At 44.4% G+C, this 14615-nt stretch overlaps 2 protein-coding genes across 3 annotated transcripts in view; both read left to right on the top strand.

Moving 5' to 3' along the window:
• Window positions 1-14615, top strand: part of LOC127576491 (uncharacterized) — a 605240-nt gene that overhangs the window by 206746 nt on the left and 383879 nt on the right. The gene's annotated exons all lie outside the window — the stretch shown is intronic.
• LOC127576517 (igW transmembrane form Tm2T7/Tm7T7/Tm3T3-like) lies at window positions 6377-11320 on the top strand. 2 transcript variants are annotated; one of them, XM_052026996.1, is made up of 3 exons: window positions 6377-6671; window positions 9867-10006; window positions 10495-11320. In XM_052026996.1, the coding sequence occupies exons 1-3, from the start codon at window positions 6569-6571 to the stop codon at window positions 10504-10506; spliced, it is 255 nt and encodes an 84-aa protein (XP_051882956.1). In that variant the 5' UTR covers window positions 6377-6568; the 3' UTR covers window positions 10507-11320. The 2 variants fall into 2 exon arrangements, with proteins under 2 accessions (XP_051882956.1, XP_051882955.1); XM_052026995.1 differs by having other exon boundaries at window positions 9864-10006.

Below are 14615 nucleotides of genomic sequence, written 5' to 3'. Positions count from 1 at the left end.
TTTCCTTTGGTGCATTCACATGTTTAGGTTCTTCCAAAGCACTAACATAAGGTCTGTCCATCCGTTATTAAAGGCCCTCAGGGCCTCTGTGCACCACCTCAGATAGATGTGTGAGAGTGCAGCACTCCCTCAGTACAAGCACCAGGAACTGTGATTTCACTGTTCCCAAACCTCTGGAGAATGTCTTGAACACATGACCTGATGTGACAAGTGCAGGATTTTGATATCATATTACAAACGAAAAACAGGAAATAAGTTGTTGTTGTCAATGAAAGTGACAATGAAACTGTGAAAATCACATAAAACCTAACTGGTTCACTCATGTCCTTTTGTGAAGCACACCACCTTCCTACCCTGTTTACCCTTATCCTTCAGCCCCACACCAAACTCTTCACTGCCCTCTGATGGACCTGACGATTCATTCAGTGGAGCAGAGCAAGAAATGCCGGCCTTGGCAGTGAGGGAACGATGAAATAATGACAGCAGGATTAATGTTTGGACACTCGCATCTCAGAAACTTGAAGCAAGTCTGCCTGTCAGCAGAACTGGAGTAACAGGATGATGACCACCTTACGTGAGCAGCTTCTCAGTGATTTAGAGGAGTTATGGGTCACCCGGGAAATGGACGGAAGTGATTGAGAGGATGGGTGAAGACTCAGGGGCACAGAAGGAACAGGGATAAAGACATCTTCAGATGACTAATGGTCCTGGGGCAGATTTGGAGAGTGGGGTTGAGTACTTGTGTTTGTACATTTGTTTGCCAACACTGGAGAAGAGGTCCATCAGGAACTCCCAGGATAAGTGAGAATGGAGTTCAGTACAAGCCTGTGAGCAATGGGGTGATGTTTAACCATCTTGTGGCAAGTTGTCCAACACAGTTACATTCCCCTCTTGTATTGGACCCACAGTAATAAGTCCAGGTTATGGTTAGTTAATCAGTATAATACTCTTGAGGAAAGGGAATGTATCTCCAGAACGTCACCATTACTCTGTGCAGAGCACAGAATCTGTTGCATGGTTCACAATCTGAACAGGGTTGTGATTGTAACATTCTGCAGAACTAATACACCATTTGTACTCAAGTGACTGCAGCCGTGACACCAGTTCTGATCCAACTTAAAGTGCTTCATGTTTTTCATTGAAGGTCAAACACAAGCAGCTTTATTGTTGGGTCAGAGATGAGATTTTATTTATGGATGGGTGGTTCACTCCACACTTTCCACCTAACATCTCTCCTTGTCATTTGTCACACTGAATGTCTGGAGGACTATATTAGCCAGCCTTCACATTGGTGGAGATTTCTGAGTTCCATTCGAGCAGGCATTAGAACATAGAACACTACAGCACAGTACAGGCCCACAATGTTGCGCCAACATTTTATCCTGCTTTAAGATCTATCTAACCCTTCCCTCCCACATCACCCCCAATTTTTCTATTAGTCATGTGTCTATCTGAGGGTCTCTGAAATGTCCCTAATGTACCTGCCCCTACAACCTCTGCAGGCAGTGCCTTCCATGCACCCACCACACTCTCTGCAAAAAACTTACCCCCGACATCCCCCTTATACCTTCCTCCAATCACCCTAAAATTATGTCCCCTCATGTTAGCCATTGTCGCACTGGGAAAAGGTTTCTGACTGTCTCCTCGATCTGTGCATCTTATAATTGTGGAACGTGACTGGAGATCACACATGAAACTTGTATCATCCCAATGAGAGGTTAAATGGGTGTAAGTGTCAGTGTAACCAATCAAAGTTCAATGAAGAAAATATGAAAAGGTATCGGTTGTGAGTGTTCCACAATGCTAGTGTGTTTTGGGAGACAGTGAATGGGTACCTTGCAACGTGAGGTGTGGTTGGTGATGCAGACTCACAGAGAAATAGTGGACTTTGGATCTATGGTGGCCAACACCTTCCACCAGTGGGTGTCCCCACACCATGCCTGGATCTGCCATAGACGAATGGACAGAGATTGTTTGCAATCATTCATCAACAACTCCAATATCACTGTGTCATGTGACAGTCAGGGTGACAGAAGGTGAACAGTTTGGACCATGGTCTTTCCTAGTCCACCTGTCACAATGTGCTTGAAGCCACCCCCACTTATCACATTGGAAATGGCCACATCTTGTGTGTTTAGCAGGTTTCGAAATAGGCAGAATGACAAGAGACAGACAGAAGAGAGGATGGACATAGAACACCATGGAACCATAGAAAACTACAGCACAGAAAAACAGGCCATTCGGCCCTGCTAGTCTGTGCCGAAACATTATTCTGCTAGTCCCATTTACCTGCCCCCAGCCCGTACCCCTCCAGACCTCTCTCGTCCATGTATCTATCCAATTTACTCTTAAAAGTTAAGAGCGAGCCCGCATTTACCGCATCAGATGCAGCCGATTCCACACTCTCACCACTCTTTGAGTAAAGAAGTTCCCTCTAATGTTCCCCCTAAACCTTTCCCCTTTCGCCCTAAAGTCATGTCCACTACAGCAGAGGCCCTTCGGCCCACAATGTTGTGCCAACATTTTATCCTACTCCAAGATCTATCTAACCCTTCCCTCCCACATAGCGCCCTATTTTTCTATCATTCATGTGTCTACCTAAGAGTCTCTTCAATGTCCCTAATGTATCTGCCGGGTGGGTGGGTACTGAACCCAGTAGGATGTGATGATGAGCAGTGTCTTGCAATGATCTTTGTTGGTTCTGTAACTATTCACTGACTTTAGTAATGACAGATCATGAAATACAAAGCCACTTCTCTGAGTTTCCAGCAACTGAAAAGCAGGTGCCATTGTAAGAAGTGTGGCAGGAAGGTTTAAAGTGTTGAGGTGGCAATGGATGAAGTGAACGGGACAACTGCAGCAAAGTGAGATCATTGACAGGGGCAGGCCCAAGGAGCCAGGAGGTCTCCTCCGGCTCCTGTTGTCTTGTGTTCTTGTATTCTCCTGATTTTTAGGGTTTCTGTGATCTCATCGTTTGAAGATCCAACAAACAGAAAGTAGAGAGTGGGAGATGCACAGGGAATGAGGGTAAAAATGTCTCAAATTTCAAATCTCCCTGTTCCAGGCAAACCCTCCATGCTTTTGTATGGGATGCATACCAATGTCCCAGTACCTGATTTATCTTAACTGGCACTCGCGGATGGGGCTGCGCATTAGTGTAACTATTAGGAAGATAAGAGTGAGATGAAGTGATTGGTCTTGAATGTAATTGGGGATCCAGTTTTATTACAACTTGTTTCGTTGATCTAAGTTCAGCCCACAGCATCCACTGGCTTCCAAACCTAACAACAGGAAGCAACAACTAACCCATTCAGGCCCCCCACTATTCCTTGCCCATTTATTTCTGAACACTGTTGGTTCAGTGTGACTCAGATCCCAGACGCACAGCTTGACCAGATCCCTCTTCTGGTCTGACTCCTGTTTACAACAACAGGAATCCCCTTTTTCTCGTCCAGAGTGTGTGGGGCAGGAGGTAGTGAAGGTGGAAAGGGGAGCTGGGTGACTGCCAAAGGAGTTGGGGAACCCTTTCATAAAGTTGGATCTGAGGCAGATGGGTGAGACAGGACACGGGGATCACACCGGTGTCCTGTCTACTCCGGTACATTTAGATGAAACAGCTGCGGAGCACAATCTGTATCTTCCATTTTCCTGCCTCCCAATTAACAATAGAAATTCAGTATTCCCATCCTGCGGAGGTGTTTGGTTAAATTCCACCCAAAGGTTAACACAATCAAGAATTGCTTCTGGAATAGTATCAGCATTCTTGAACAGTAAGGGAAATTGTCCTAACCCTGTGAGTCTTTCTGATGCCAACTGCTTCTCACCAAGGCCAGCTGGACATTGAGACTGTGTAACGACTGCAGCACAGGGCTGAACACTTGGCAATCTTTAACATCAGGGTACTGCTGGTTGAACCCAAATTCACAAATCATTGTCCAAACTCTGGCCCAACTTTACCAGTCTATGACTACAGAATGTTGCAGTGCACCATGTATCTTACATCTTTTAAATGAAACTGGCCACAAGCTTGTTCAGACTTCAGTGGGAACAAATAGAGAACACTGTAGGTTTACTGAAGAAAGGGCCCAGTCAGACAGGCCCTCTACACTGAACATCAGCTCAACCAGCAACCAAAGCCGTTCCTTTCAGATTGAACATCCTTTCAATGATTCCATTGAAATACTAAAACGCACGAAGTTCTTCACTGGAACATTAACAGACAAAGCTGTCACCAAGTCAGAGGACAGGTGCCCAGAAACTTGGTTAAAGATATTTAATCATTCACAGCATTTGGACCTCAGTGGGAAAGCCACCATTTCATGCCCATCCTGAACTGTACTTGAGGTGTGTGCTTGCTAGGCTATTTGTAAGAGCAGTCACAAGTGGGTGTGAAGTCACAGAAAGGCCAGTCCAGGAATCAATGAGAAATTTCCTTCTCTCAAGGACATTTGTGAACCAGTTGGTTTCAACAATGTAGTAAGTAGTCTTGTTATCAGTGTTATTGACTCTGGATTTATTGCAGAATTGGTTTCACTGAATTTGAATTCTCAGCTGCCTTATTAGGATTTGAACTACATGTGCTTGTTTCAAGCAGCAGCTTGTAGGAGGACAGATGGGATTTACCACCGAGGTTTAGGGAGTGACTTCCAGTGCTTGTGACCAAAGTTACAGAGAAGTTGAGAGGCGCGATCATGGGAGATTTGAAATTCTGCATCAGAATTTTCAAACTGGAGGAATCCCAGGCTCAGTCCAAATAGAGATGAGAGGACTCATGAACTGAGCAGACCCAATGTCACAAATGGATCTACAATCCTGCACAGGCACCGAGACAAGAAGAATTCAGGAAATGTTTTCTTTGCTCAGAAACTGCATGTCTCATTGCATTTCACAGCTCTGAGATTGCATTTTATTAACATTGCAGCACCCATCTGGCAGTGCCTGCTGTGTCCCAACTAATTCTCGAGGAAATGAGTTCCTTGATATTTGATTTTGCTTTCTCAGTCAAAGGTTGTAATCAGAGATGAACAACGCACCCTTTAAACAACCCTGATTTCATTCCAATGTATAATTTTCTACATATTGATCTTCAGTACAAGTCTCTGCTGAAGTTGTGAAGCCAGCTGACACCAGACCTTCTCCATTTTATTCTATTTCTCATCTGCAGAATTGTCTGTCTTTATCCAAAATCCCTCCAGTGAAGAGATTTGGATCAACAAGACCGCTACTCTGGTGTGCATGGTTGTGGGTGCTGATCTGAGCCAGGTCCAAATCTACTGGCAGGTGAACGAGAGGGAGAAAATTAAAGGAAATGTGACCAAAAAACTGAGAGAGGAAGGGACCCAAGACACAGTGATCAGCCAACTCCAGACCAGTATGGAGGAGTGGTCCAGTGGGATGGAGTACATGTGCTCTGCCCAACAATCTGCTTCATCCTCAGCAGTGTCAGTGCGGACAAAAAGTACCAAAGGTGGGCAAGAGACCGGCGATTAAATGGCCAACTTTAGTTACCTGAGGAAAACTGTAATCATTTACATTGTTTGCTCGTCTATTCCAGTGGAGACAAAAAGACCCAAGGTCAGACTGCTACCTCCACCACACGAAGGGACCAAGAGTAGGAACACGGCCACTGTCGAGTGTGTGGTCTCTGGATTCTACCCAGACCTCATAAACGTCACCTGGGAGAAAGACGGTTCCCTGATCTCCTCCAACTCCAGTGCTACACCGACTGCTCTGGAGCAGGGGGGTGCTTTCAGTACCAGCCACTTCCTGACTGTGAGTACAGAGGAGTGGAAGAAAGGCTCAGTCTTCAGCTGTACAGTGTCTCATCCCCCCTCCAACACCACTGTCAGCCAGGAGGTGAAAAGCATTCAAGGTACGGTGCTGGGATTCATTCCAATGTTGACATCCGGTGCAAACTAGGGCCAAGCAAGAGGCATGGAGTAGGAAACAACTATATTGACTTAGGTGCTTTCACAACTTCAGTTTCTTCCGAAACACCTTAATAACCAGGTCACAGAGGAGACCAACACTAAGAATTAGGAGTCACATGGTCTGACCATTCATTTTTCAGGCATCTGTGCAGCATGTCCCTTAGTATGAGCCCCAGGAATGTTGGCCTTGACTCCAAATTGTTCTTGTCAGAAGAAGCAAGCAGGGAATTGTGAAAATCACATTAAACCTAACTGCTTCACTGATGCTTTTTTTGTGAAGCACTCCTATCTTCCTACCGTGTATACCCTTATCCTTCAGTCCCACACCAAACTCTTCACTGCCCTCTGATGGACCTGGTGATTCTTTCAGTGGAGCAGAGCAAGAAATGCCAGCCTTGTCAGTGAGGGAACAATGAAATAATAACCACAGGATTAATGTTTGAACACCAGCATCTCAGAAACTTGAAGCAAGTCTGCCTGTCAGCAGAACTGAAGGAACTGCATGATGACCACCTTATGTGAGCAGCTTATCAGTGATTTAGAGGAGTTCAGGGTCACCTGGGAGATGGATGGAAGTGAAGGAGAAGATGGGTGAAGACCCAGGGGCACAGGAGGAACAGGGATAAAGACATCTTCAGATGACTGATAGTCCTACTACGGATTTGGAGATTGGGTTTAACTATTTGTGTTTGTACATTTGTTTGCCAACACAGGAGAAGAGGTCCATCAGGAAGTCCCATGGTAAGTGAGAATGGAGCTCGGTACAAGCCTGTGAGCAATGGGGTGATGTGTAACCATCTGGTAGCAAGTTGTCCAATACGGTTACGTTCCCTTTTGTTTTGGAACCATGGTATTAAGTCCAGGTTATGGTTAGTTAATCAGTTATTGCTCCTGAGGAAAGGGAATTATCTCCAGAATGTCACCGTTAACCTGTGCAGAGTACAGAATCTGTTACATGGTTCACAATCAAGGGGTTACATTTGGAAACAATTCTATTGGCCTGGTTTGAGAAAAGATGTGGTGATGTTTTGTCGAACCTGTCACACATGTCAGATGGTAGGTAAACCAAATCAAAAACCCCCTGTGGCTCCGTTGAAGCCAATCCTGCTTTTGGGGAGCCCTTTTCAAAGGTGATTGTGGACTGTGTTGGCCCCTTACCAAAGTCTAAGACGGGAAATCAGTATTTGTTAACCATCATGTGTGCCACTTCTAGATTTCCAGAGGCAATACCCCTTAGAAATATTAAGGCCAAGACGGTGTCAAAGGCTCTTTTAAAATTTTTTACCTTGTTTGGTTTGCCAAAAGAAATCCAATCTGATCAAGGTAGTGATTTTATGTCAAAAATTTTTCAACAACTAGTCTATGAGCTGGGAGCAAAGCAGATTGTATCATCTGCATATCACCCAGAATCTCAAGGAGCTCTGGAGAGATTTCATTCTACTCTCAAAAATATGCTGAAGACTTATTGCGGACGAAGGTATTCATTTACTTTTGTTTGCCGTTAGAGAATCAATCCAGGAGTCAATAGGATTTAGTCCGTTTGAGCTTGTATTTGGACATAGGGTGAGAGGACCTTTGGAGTTGTTGAGAGAGCAATGGGTTAATGAGGAAGTGCACTTGAGTCTGTTGGACTATGTCCAAAAATTTAAAACTCGGTTGGAGAGAGTCTGCCAGCTAGCGAGAGAGAATTTGAAAACCAGCCAGATAAGAATGAAGACATATTTTGATAAACGTGCTCGGCCTAGGACATTTGCAGTGGGGCAAAAGGTGTTGGTATTTTTCCCTAGCCAAAATAATCCCTTGCAATCTCGTTTTTCTGGACCCTATGTTATTGAATCTCGAGTGACTGATTTAACATATATAATCAAAACACCAGATAGATGCAAGAAAACACAACTCTGTCATGTAAACATGCTAAAACCTTATTATGAGAGGGATTCAGTTGTGGCCTTGGTGGATGATGTAAAGGTTGTTTCTAGAATGCCTGATGTTGATGTTGAGGAAGGCCAATTTAGACCAAATATTGTTCCATCAAAACTAAAAAACCAAAATATCCTGGAGAACCTTGAAACGAAGTTGGACCATTTACAAGTTTCACAAAAACAACAGATGAAAGAATTAATTTTAAAATTTAGAAATCTGTTCCCAGATGTTCCAAACAGAACATCGATAATTACCCATGATGTTGATGTTGGGGATGCAAAACCAATCAAACAACACCCATATCAAATGAATGTGGAAAAAATTAAACTTGTTGATCAGGAAATAAAATACATGTTGGAAAATGATATTATTAGACATTCTACTTCAAATTGGAGTTTGCCCTGTGTTATTGTACCTAAACCTGATGGAACTGTTAGATTTTGCACAGATTACAGGAAAGTGAATGCTGTAACAAAGTCAGATGCTTACCCTATTCCTAGGGTGGATGATTGCATAGATAGAGTGGGAAAGGCAAAATTTCTTACAAAGATTGACCTATTAAAAGGGTACTGGTGTGTTCCATTAACAGATAGAGGACGGGAGATTTCAGCCTTTGTAACCCCTTGTATGAATACAATGTTTTGCCATTTGGAATGAAAAATGCTCCGGCAACATTTCAAAGAATGATTAATTCAGTGATTCATGGGTTAAAACATACAGATGCCTACATTGACGACTTAGTGACTGGGAATGATACTTGGGAAGATCACATCTCTGCGTTAGAAAGGTTGTTTGAAAGACTTTCCAAGGCTAACCTTACAGTTAACTTGGCTAAAAGTGAATTTGGCCATGCCACTGTGACGTATCTTGGTTATGTTGTAGGTCAAGGCAAGCAAGCTCCTGTTCAGGCAAAAGTTCAAGCAATATCCGAGTTCCCTATTCCCACAGGTACGAGGACTGTTAGAAGATTTTTGGGAATGGTTGGATATTATCGAAAATTTTGTAAAAATTTTGCTGATATTGCTCTTCCCCTAACTAATCTTCTGAAGAAGGGAGTAAAGTTTGTTTGGACAGATTCTTGTCAAGAAGCATTTGAGAAGCTGAAAGCCATTTTATGCTACCATCCTGTGCTCAAAACACCTGACTTTGAAAAGCCATTTTCATTAGCAGTAGATGCCAGTGATGAAGCTGCAGGAGCTGTGTTATTGCAGAAGGGTGACCTTGATGATATTGACCATCCTGTAGCTTACTTTTCAAAGAAGTTTAATGAGCATCAAAAGAATTATTCCACCATAGAGAAAGAATTACTGTCCCTTGTTTTAGCCTTGCAACATTTCAGTGTATATGTTTGCACCGCTCAGAAACCATTGACTGTATATACAGATCATAACCCACTGGTGTTTCTGAGCCGAGTCAAAAACAAGAACAGAAGGCTGTTAAACTGGAGTTTAATTTTGCAAGAGTTTGATCTCATGATAACTCACATTAAAGGCAAAGATAATGTGATTGCTGATTGTCTTTCCCGATGTTAAATGGGAAACATGTATCTGTACTAATCTGATAGTCTGTAGTTGTGTAGAATGATAATCATTAACATTACTAACTGTATGCGCGGTTAAATTTTCCTTGCCGGTATGTTTGGGCAGACAGTAAATGTGTGACTTGCACAAGGGGTGGGAGGTGTTGCCTGGTTGGGAGGGACAGGTGACCTTGGATCGATGGTTTTTGGTCCGCCTTTCACTGTATACATTTATAAATACTTATGTACATACAGTATGTGAGTGTGTTATAGTTTCCACTATCCAAAGGATAGAACATTCCTGATCAACTGGACAGCGAAAAGTATTTTTACCAACATTGTGAAGGCATTTGGTGACGTCATTCAGAAAATGGACAGATACAGAAAGAAGGGGCAATGTGCAGGCAGTTGTCTTCATGTTATTGGGGTTTTGTTGACCTTCATGAAACATCCGCAGGAAACTAACAGTCTCACTTTCTCTATTGTTTCAGAAGGCTGCACAGACTTGACAGGGGAGGAGGGGAAGGAAGAACCGGGAGACTTGGATGGAGTTGACAATGTGCTTGCAGTTGCTGCCTTTGCCATTCTGTTCGTTATCAGTTTCCTCTACAGCACCTTCGTCACCATTGTCAAGGTAACCAAATGACCAACAACAGGCATATCCCATGAAGGCCACAGTTTCACCTTGCATTTCTCACCACATTGCATCCTCAGACTCTGGGATCCCAACTACAGCACAATCGACAGATGATGCAGTCTGGGGACCTTCCCCACATCCCCTGGGACTTTGAACCTTTCATCTTTACTCCCGTCCTCTGGGCCTTGATACAGCAAAAGGTGACAGAACGTGACCGGGTATCTGGGGCAATAACCCTGGGCTTAAGCAAGGAAATTGTATTTCGTGAACAACAGGGTACTCAGGACCTAAAACGTGAGCTCAACACCCTAAGGCCCCAACTGGTATTCAGACTGTACTTTGGGGGTGACCGCCAATGAAAGACCACCTGTCCATGGGGGTTGATTTTCGAGAATGCATGTTATTTGGTTTCCCTGTCCTTACAGGCTATAGTCTGTGCTGCACCTCAGCACACACAATATCTTACTCTCCTGTCTATATTTCAGGTTCTGAAGTGACCAGCAGATACACGACCCACATTCAATCAAGAAGTCCCCGTGTGGCTGCTGATGTTTGGAAATGCAATCTCCATCTCACTCATTCAGCAATCCTAGGCTACTGCACTGCAACTGCTCATTTCAGGAGATAAACCTCCAAATGCACTGGGGATGCTGGAGGGGAAATAGGGGGACAGAGAGGGGTAGGTGGGAGGGAGGGACAGGAGAGGACATCACAGTGGGAACATGTCAGGGTATGTGACACTGGAGGGAGGGGGATACAGGAGGGGGACAGGAAGGCAGGGTTAATCTTTGGGGATGGGGAGCAGGGGATGGCAGTGTGGTCAGTGAAGGAGGAGAGGGGAGTGAGGATGGGGGTATTGATATTGTGGAGCAGGAAGGTGACCTGGGGAGGGGGGGTGTGGAGGATGATGGGCTTGGGGTCTTGCTCTGTCATATTCTGTAAATCAGATGTTGTGGAAGTCATTGCCTGTAGCTTATTTTTCAGTTTTCTGCTGGAGTGTATGTCTTGATTTGAAGTTAGATTAAAAACAAAGAAAAGAAGGAAATGAAATGATTGTTGATAAGACTGAGGGAAGCCATTCAGCCCATCTTAGTTCTCTCACCACTGCAGCAACCTCTCCTGCCTCAAAACCCAACAACTTGGTAATGCATCCCAGGACACATATCGGAGAGATTTCCAGCCTGTAATGTGTGAGTGTAGCCCCACTCTTACTCCTCATGGTCATAAGGGATTCCCACAGTGGGAATACTGGGCTGCTGCATCCCGAGAAAGATATCGAGGAAAACATGGAGACTCATTGGAGGAGTTTCTCAGAAGCCTGTTATAGATCCCAGAGCCAGATATTGGTGGAACGTTTCACAATGTGTGTCTCAATCCCATATTTAAAAGGTATTATCCTGCTCTCCACACTCGACATCCCACAAAGCTGTGGGGAAGGGAACTTCTCCACTGCACTCACAGTCTCACTTCAATGTCTCAGCTGAAAGGCAGCAACTCTGTCCATCAGTACTACAATGAACAGTCAGCCTGAAGTCTTGTTCTCAGGTCACTTTAGAGGGACTAAACTCAACAGAATGTAGAGCCCTGGGAACAGAATTCACTGTGGGGACCAAAGTTAACCTCTTCGGTCTTCGCAATATTTAGATAATGGAAACCCTGTGCATACTGCAGGGTCCCAAATCAGAGGCAATGGAGGGGTTGATACAAGTGCAGGTGACACAGAGCTGGATGTGGACCATGAACATGTTTTAATGTGATGTCAGCAAGCGAGAACATCACGAGAAAATATGCCAGTGCAGGAAAATACACCCGATACTGGGGTAAGAGACACCAGGAGTAGAATACATGGACAGGTACTGGGTTAATGCAAACCAAGAATAGAATAGGATACAACAGATATTTGGGTGATACACACCAATACCTGATACGAGCAGAGTAAGTCCAAGGGGCAAACATTGGGGGAAGAAACCCAGGACCAGACATTGGAGGAATACACCCCAGGAATGGACATTAGGGAAAACTCTTGAAGGTCCAGAGAGTGGGAAATACCCCCAGAACCAGATGTTGTGGTTAATTCTCAACCTCATGCATGAGGGAACACTACAGAGCTCGGGAATACGTGATTGATCTTAGGGAAGGTTCTGATTCCCATGTATGAGAAGTTATATGAGAAACACAGTTGTTAGGGAGAACCCCAGGATCAAATTCCCACACCCACCTCTGAAGGAATGCCCCAAGGTCAGTTATTTGAGAAAATATACCTGGATCAGATTTGAGAGACTGCACCCAAAATTACATAGTGGGGGAGATTCCCAGTGCCCATAACCCGGAATGCAGAGCAGGTAGTGAGGAACATGGCCCTGGTTCAGATACTGGGGGAATATATCGTAGGAACCAGTGATGGGTGAATATGACTTGGGACCAGGTCTTTGGAAGATTACCTATCCAATGTATAAGCAGGCCTGAGCAGTAAAATTTTTGCAGAGTGATTCCCAATGCCATATCTGAGGGAATTCTACTCATATCCAGTCATACAAAGGAAACAACTTGTCAATGGAATTTGTTTGGAAACAAGTCAATCCAATATCACAATATAACAATCAAAAAATAACATATTGTGAACCAGTCATGAAGCATAATAACATTGAATTCATTACAGCTTAGTTAAAACTCACACCCAATCCTGTGGGATCCATCTATAAAAACAATCGAGTGCTGGATCAGTCATAACACAACATGACAGTGGTTGACATTTAGTTATTCATTCATGGGATGTGGATAAGACCAGCATTTACCGTTATAGACTGGTAAGTCTTAACTCAGTGGTTGGTAAGCTGATGGAGAAGATCCTGAGAGGCGGGATTTAAGAACATCTGGAGAGGTTTAATATGATTAGGAATAGTCAGCATGGCTTTAAGGGCAGATCCTGCCTTACGAGCCTGATTGAATTTTTTGAGGATGTGACTAAGCACATCGATGAAGGGAGAGCAGTAAATGTAGTGTATATGGATTTCAGCAAGGCATTTGTTAAGGTACCCCATGCGAGGCTTATGGAGAAGGTGAGGAGACATGGGATCCAAGGGAACATTGCAGTGTGGATCCAGAACTGGCTGGCCCGCAGAAGGCAAAGAGTGGTTGTTGAAGGGTCGTAGAAGGGTCGTATTCTGAGTCGAGGTCGGTGACCAGTGGTGCACCTTAGGGATCTGTACTGGGACCCGTATTATTTGTGATTTTTATAAATGACCTGGGTGAGGAAGTGGAGGGGTGGGTTAGTAAGTTTGAGGATGACACGAAGGTTGGGGGTGTTGTGGATAGTTTGGAGGGCTGTCAGAGGTTACAGAGGGATATAGATAGGATGCAGAGTTGGGCTGAGAAGTGGCAGATGCAGTTCAACCCAGATAAGTGTGAAGGTAGGTCAATTATGTTGGTGGAATATAGTCTTAATGGTAGGACTCTTGGCAGTGTGGAGGATCAGAGGGATCTTGGGGTCAGAGTCCATAGGACGCTCAAAGTGGCGGCGCAGGTTGACTCTGCGGTTAAGAAGGCATATGCTGTATTGTCCTTCATCAATCGGGGAATTGAATTTAGGAGCTGTGAGGTATTGTTGCAGCTATATAGGTCCCTGGTCAGACGCCACTTGGAGTATTGTGCTCAGTTCTGGTCGCCTCACTACAGGAAAGATGTGGAAGCCATAGAGAGGGTGCAGAGGAGATTTACAAGGATGCTGCCTTGAATGCGGAGCATGCCTTATGAAAGCAGGTTGAGGGAACCCAGCCTTTTCTCCTTGGAGAGACGGAGGATGAGGGGGAACCTGATAGAGGTATATAAGATGATGAGAGGTATTGATAGGGTAGATAGAGGCTTTTCCCCAGGGCTGAATTGGTGGCCACAAGAGGACATAGGTTTAAGGTGCTAGGGAGTAGATATAGAGGAGATGTCAGGGGTAATTTTTTTAGTCAGAGAGTGGTGAGTGCGTGGAATGGGCTACCGGAAACGGTGGTGGAGGATGATACAATAGGGTCTTTCAAGAGACTGTTAGATAGCCATGTGGAGCTGAGTGAAATAGAGGGCTATGGGTAAGCCCAGTAATTTCTAGGGTAGGGACATGTTCGGCACAGCTTTGTGGGCCAAAGGGCCTGAATTGTGCTGTAATTGTTCTATGTTCTATTTCTTTCCCATCCCTAACTGCTCTTGAACCAGGTGGATTACTGGGCCATTTCACAGTGCAGTAAGGATCAGCTACATTACTATGGGCCTGGACTCATGTACCAGATTTCCTTCCCTCTGTCAGTCATGTGTTTAGACACCAATCCATTTCTCAAAACCACAACTACTGACACAGGCCTTTAATTCCACAGACTTTATGAACTGACTTTAAACTCCCCAGCTGCCGTGCTGCTGTGATTTGAACTCACATATCCAGATCATGAACCCAGCTTCTCAATTCCATCCAGCAACTCAAACATTGTCCCAGTGTATCCCTACTGAATCATAAGGCAGAGAGACCAACAACACAGTCCAGTGTTGAAATACAGCAAAGAATACCCGTCCCACTCACATTGTCTGCCATTCTACAACACCTTCATTCAATCTCCTTCCTCGTGCT

Source organism: Pristis pectinata, chromosome 12, assembly GCF_009764475.1.
Source record: "Pristis pectinata isolate sPriPec2 chromosome 12, sPriPec2.1.pri, whole genome shotgun sequence".
Classification (NCBI taxonomy): domain Eukaryota; kingdom Metazoa; phylum Chordata; class Chondrichthyes; order Rhinopristiformes; family Pristidae; genus Pristis; species Pristis pectinata.
The sequence above is the reverse complement of the archived record's forward strand: the minus strand, read 5'-3'. Positions and strand labels throughout refer to the sequence as shown.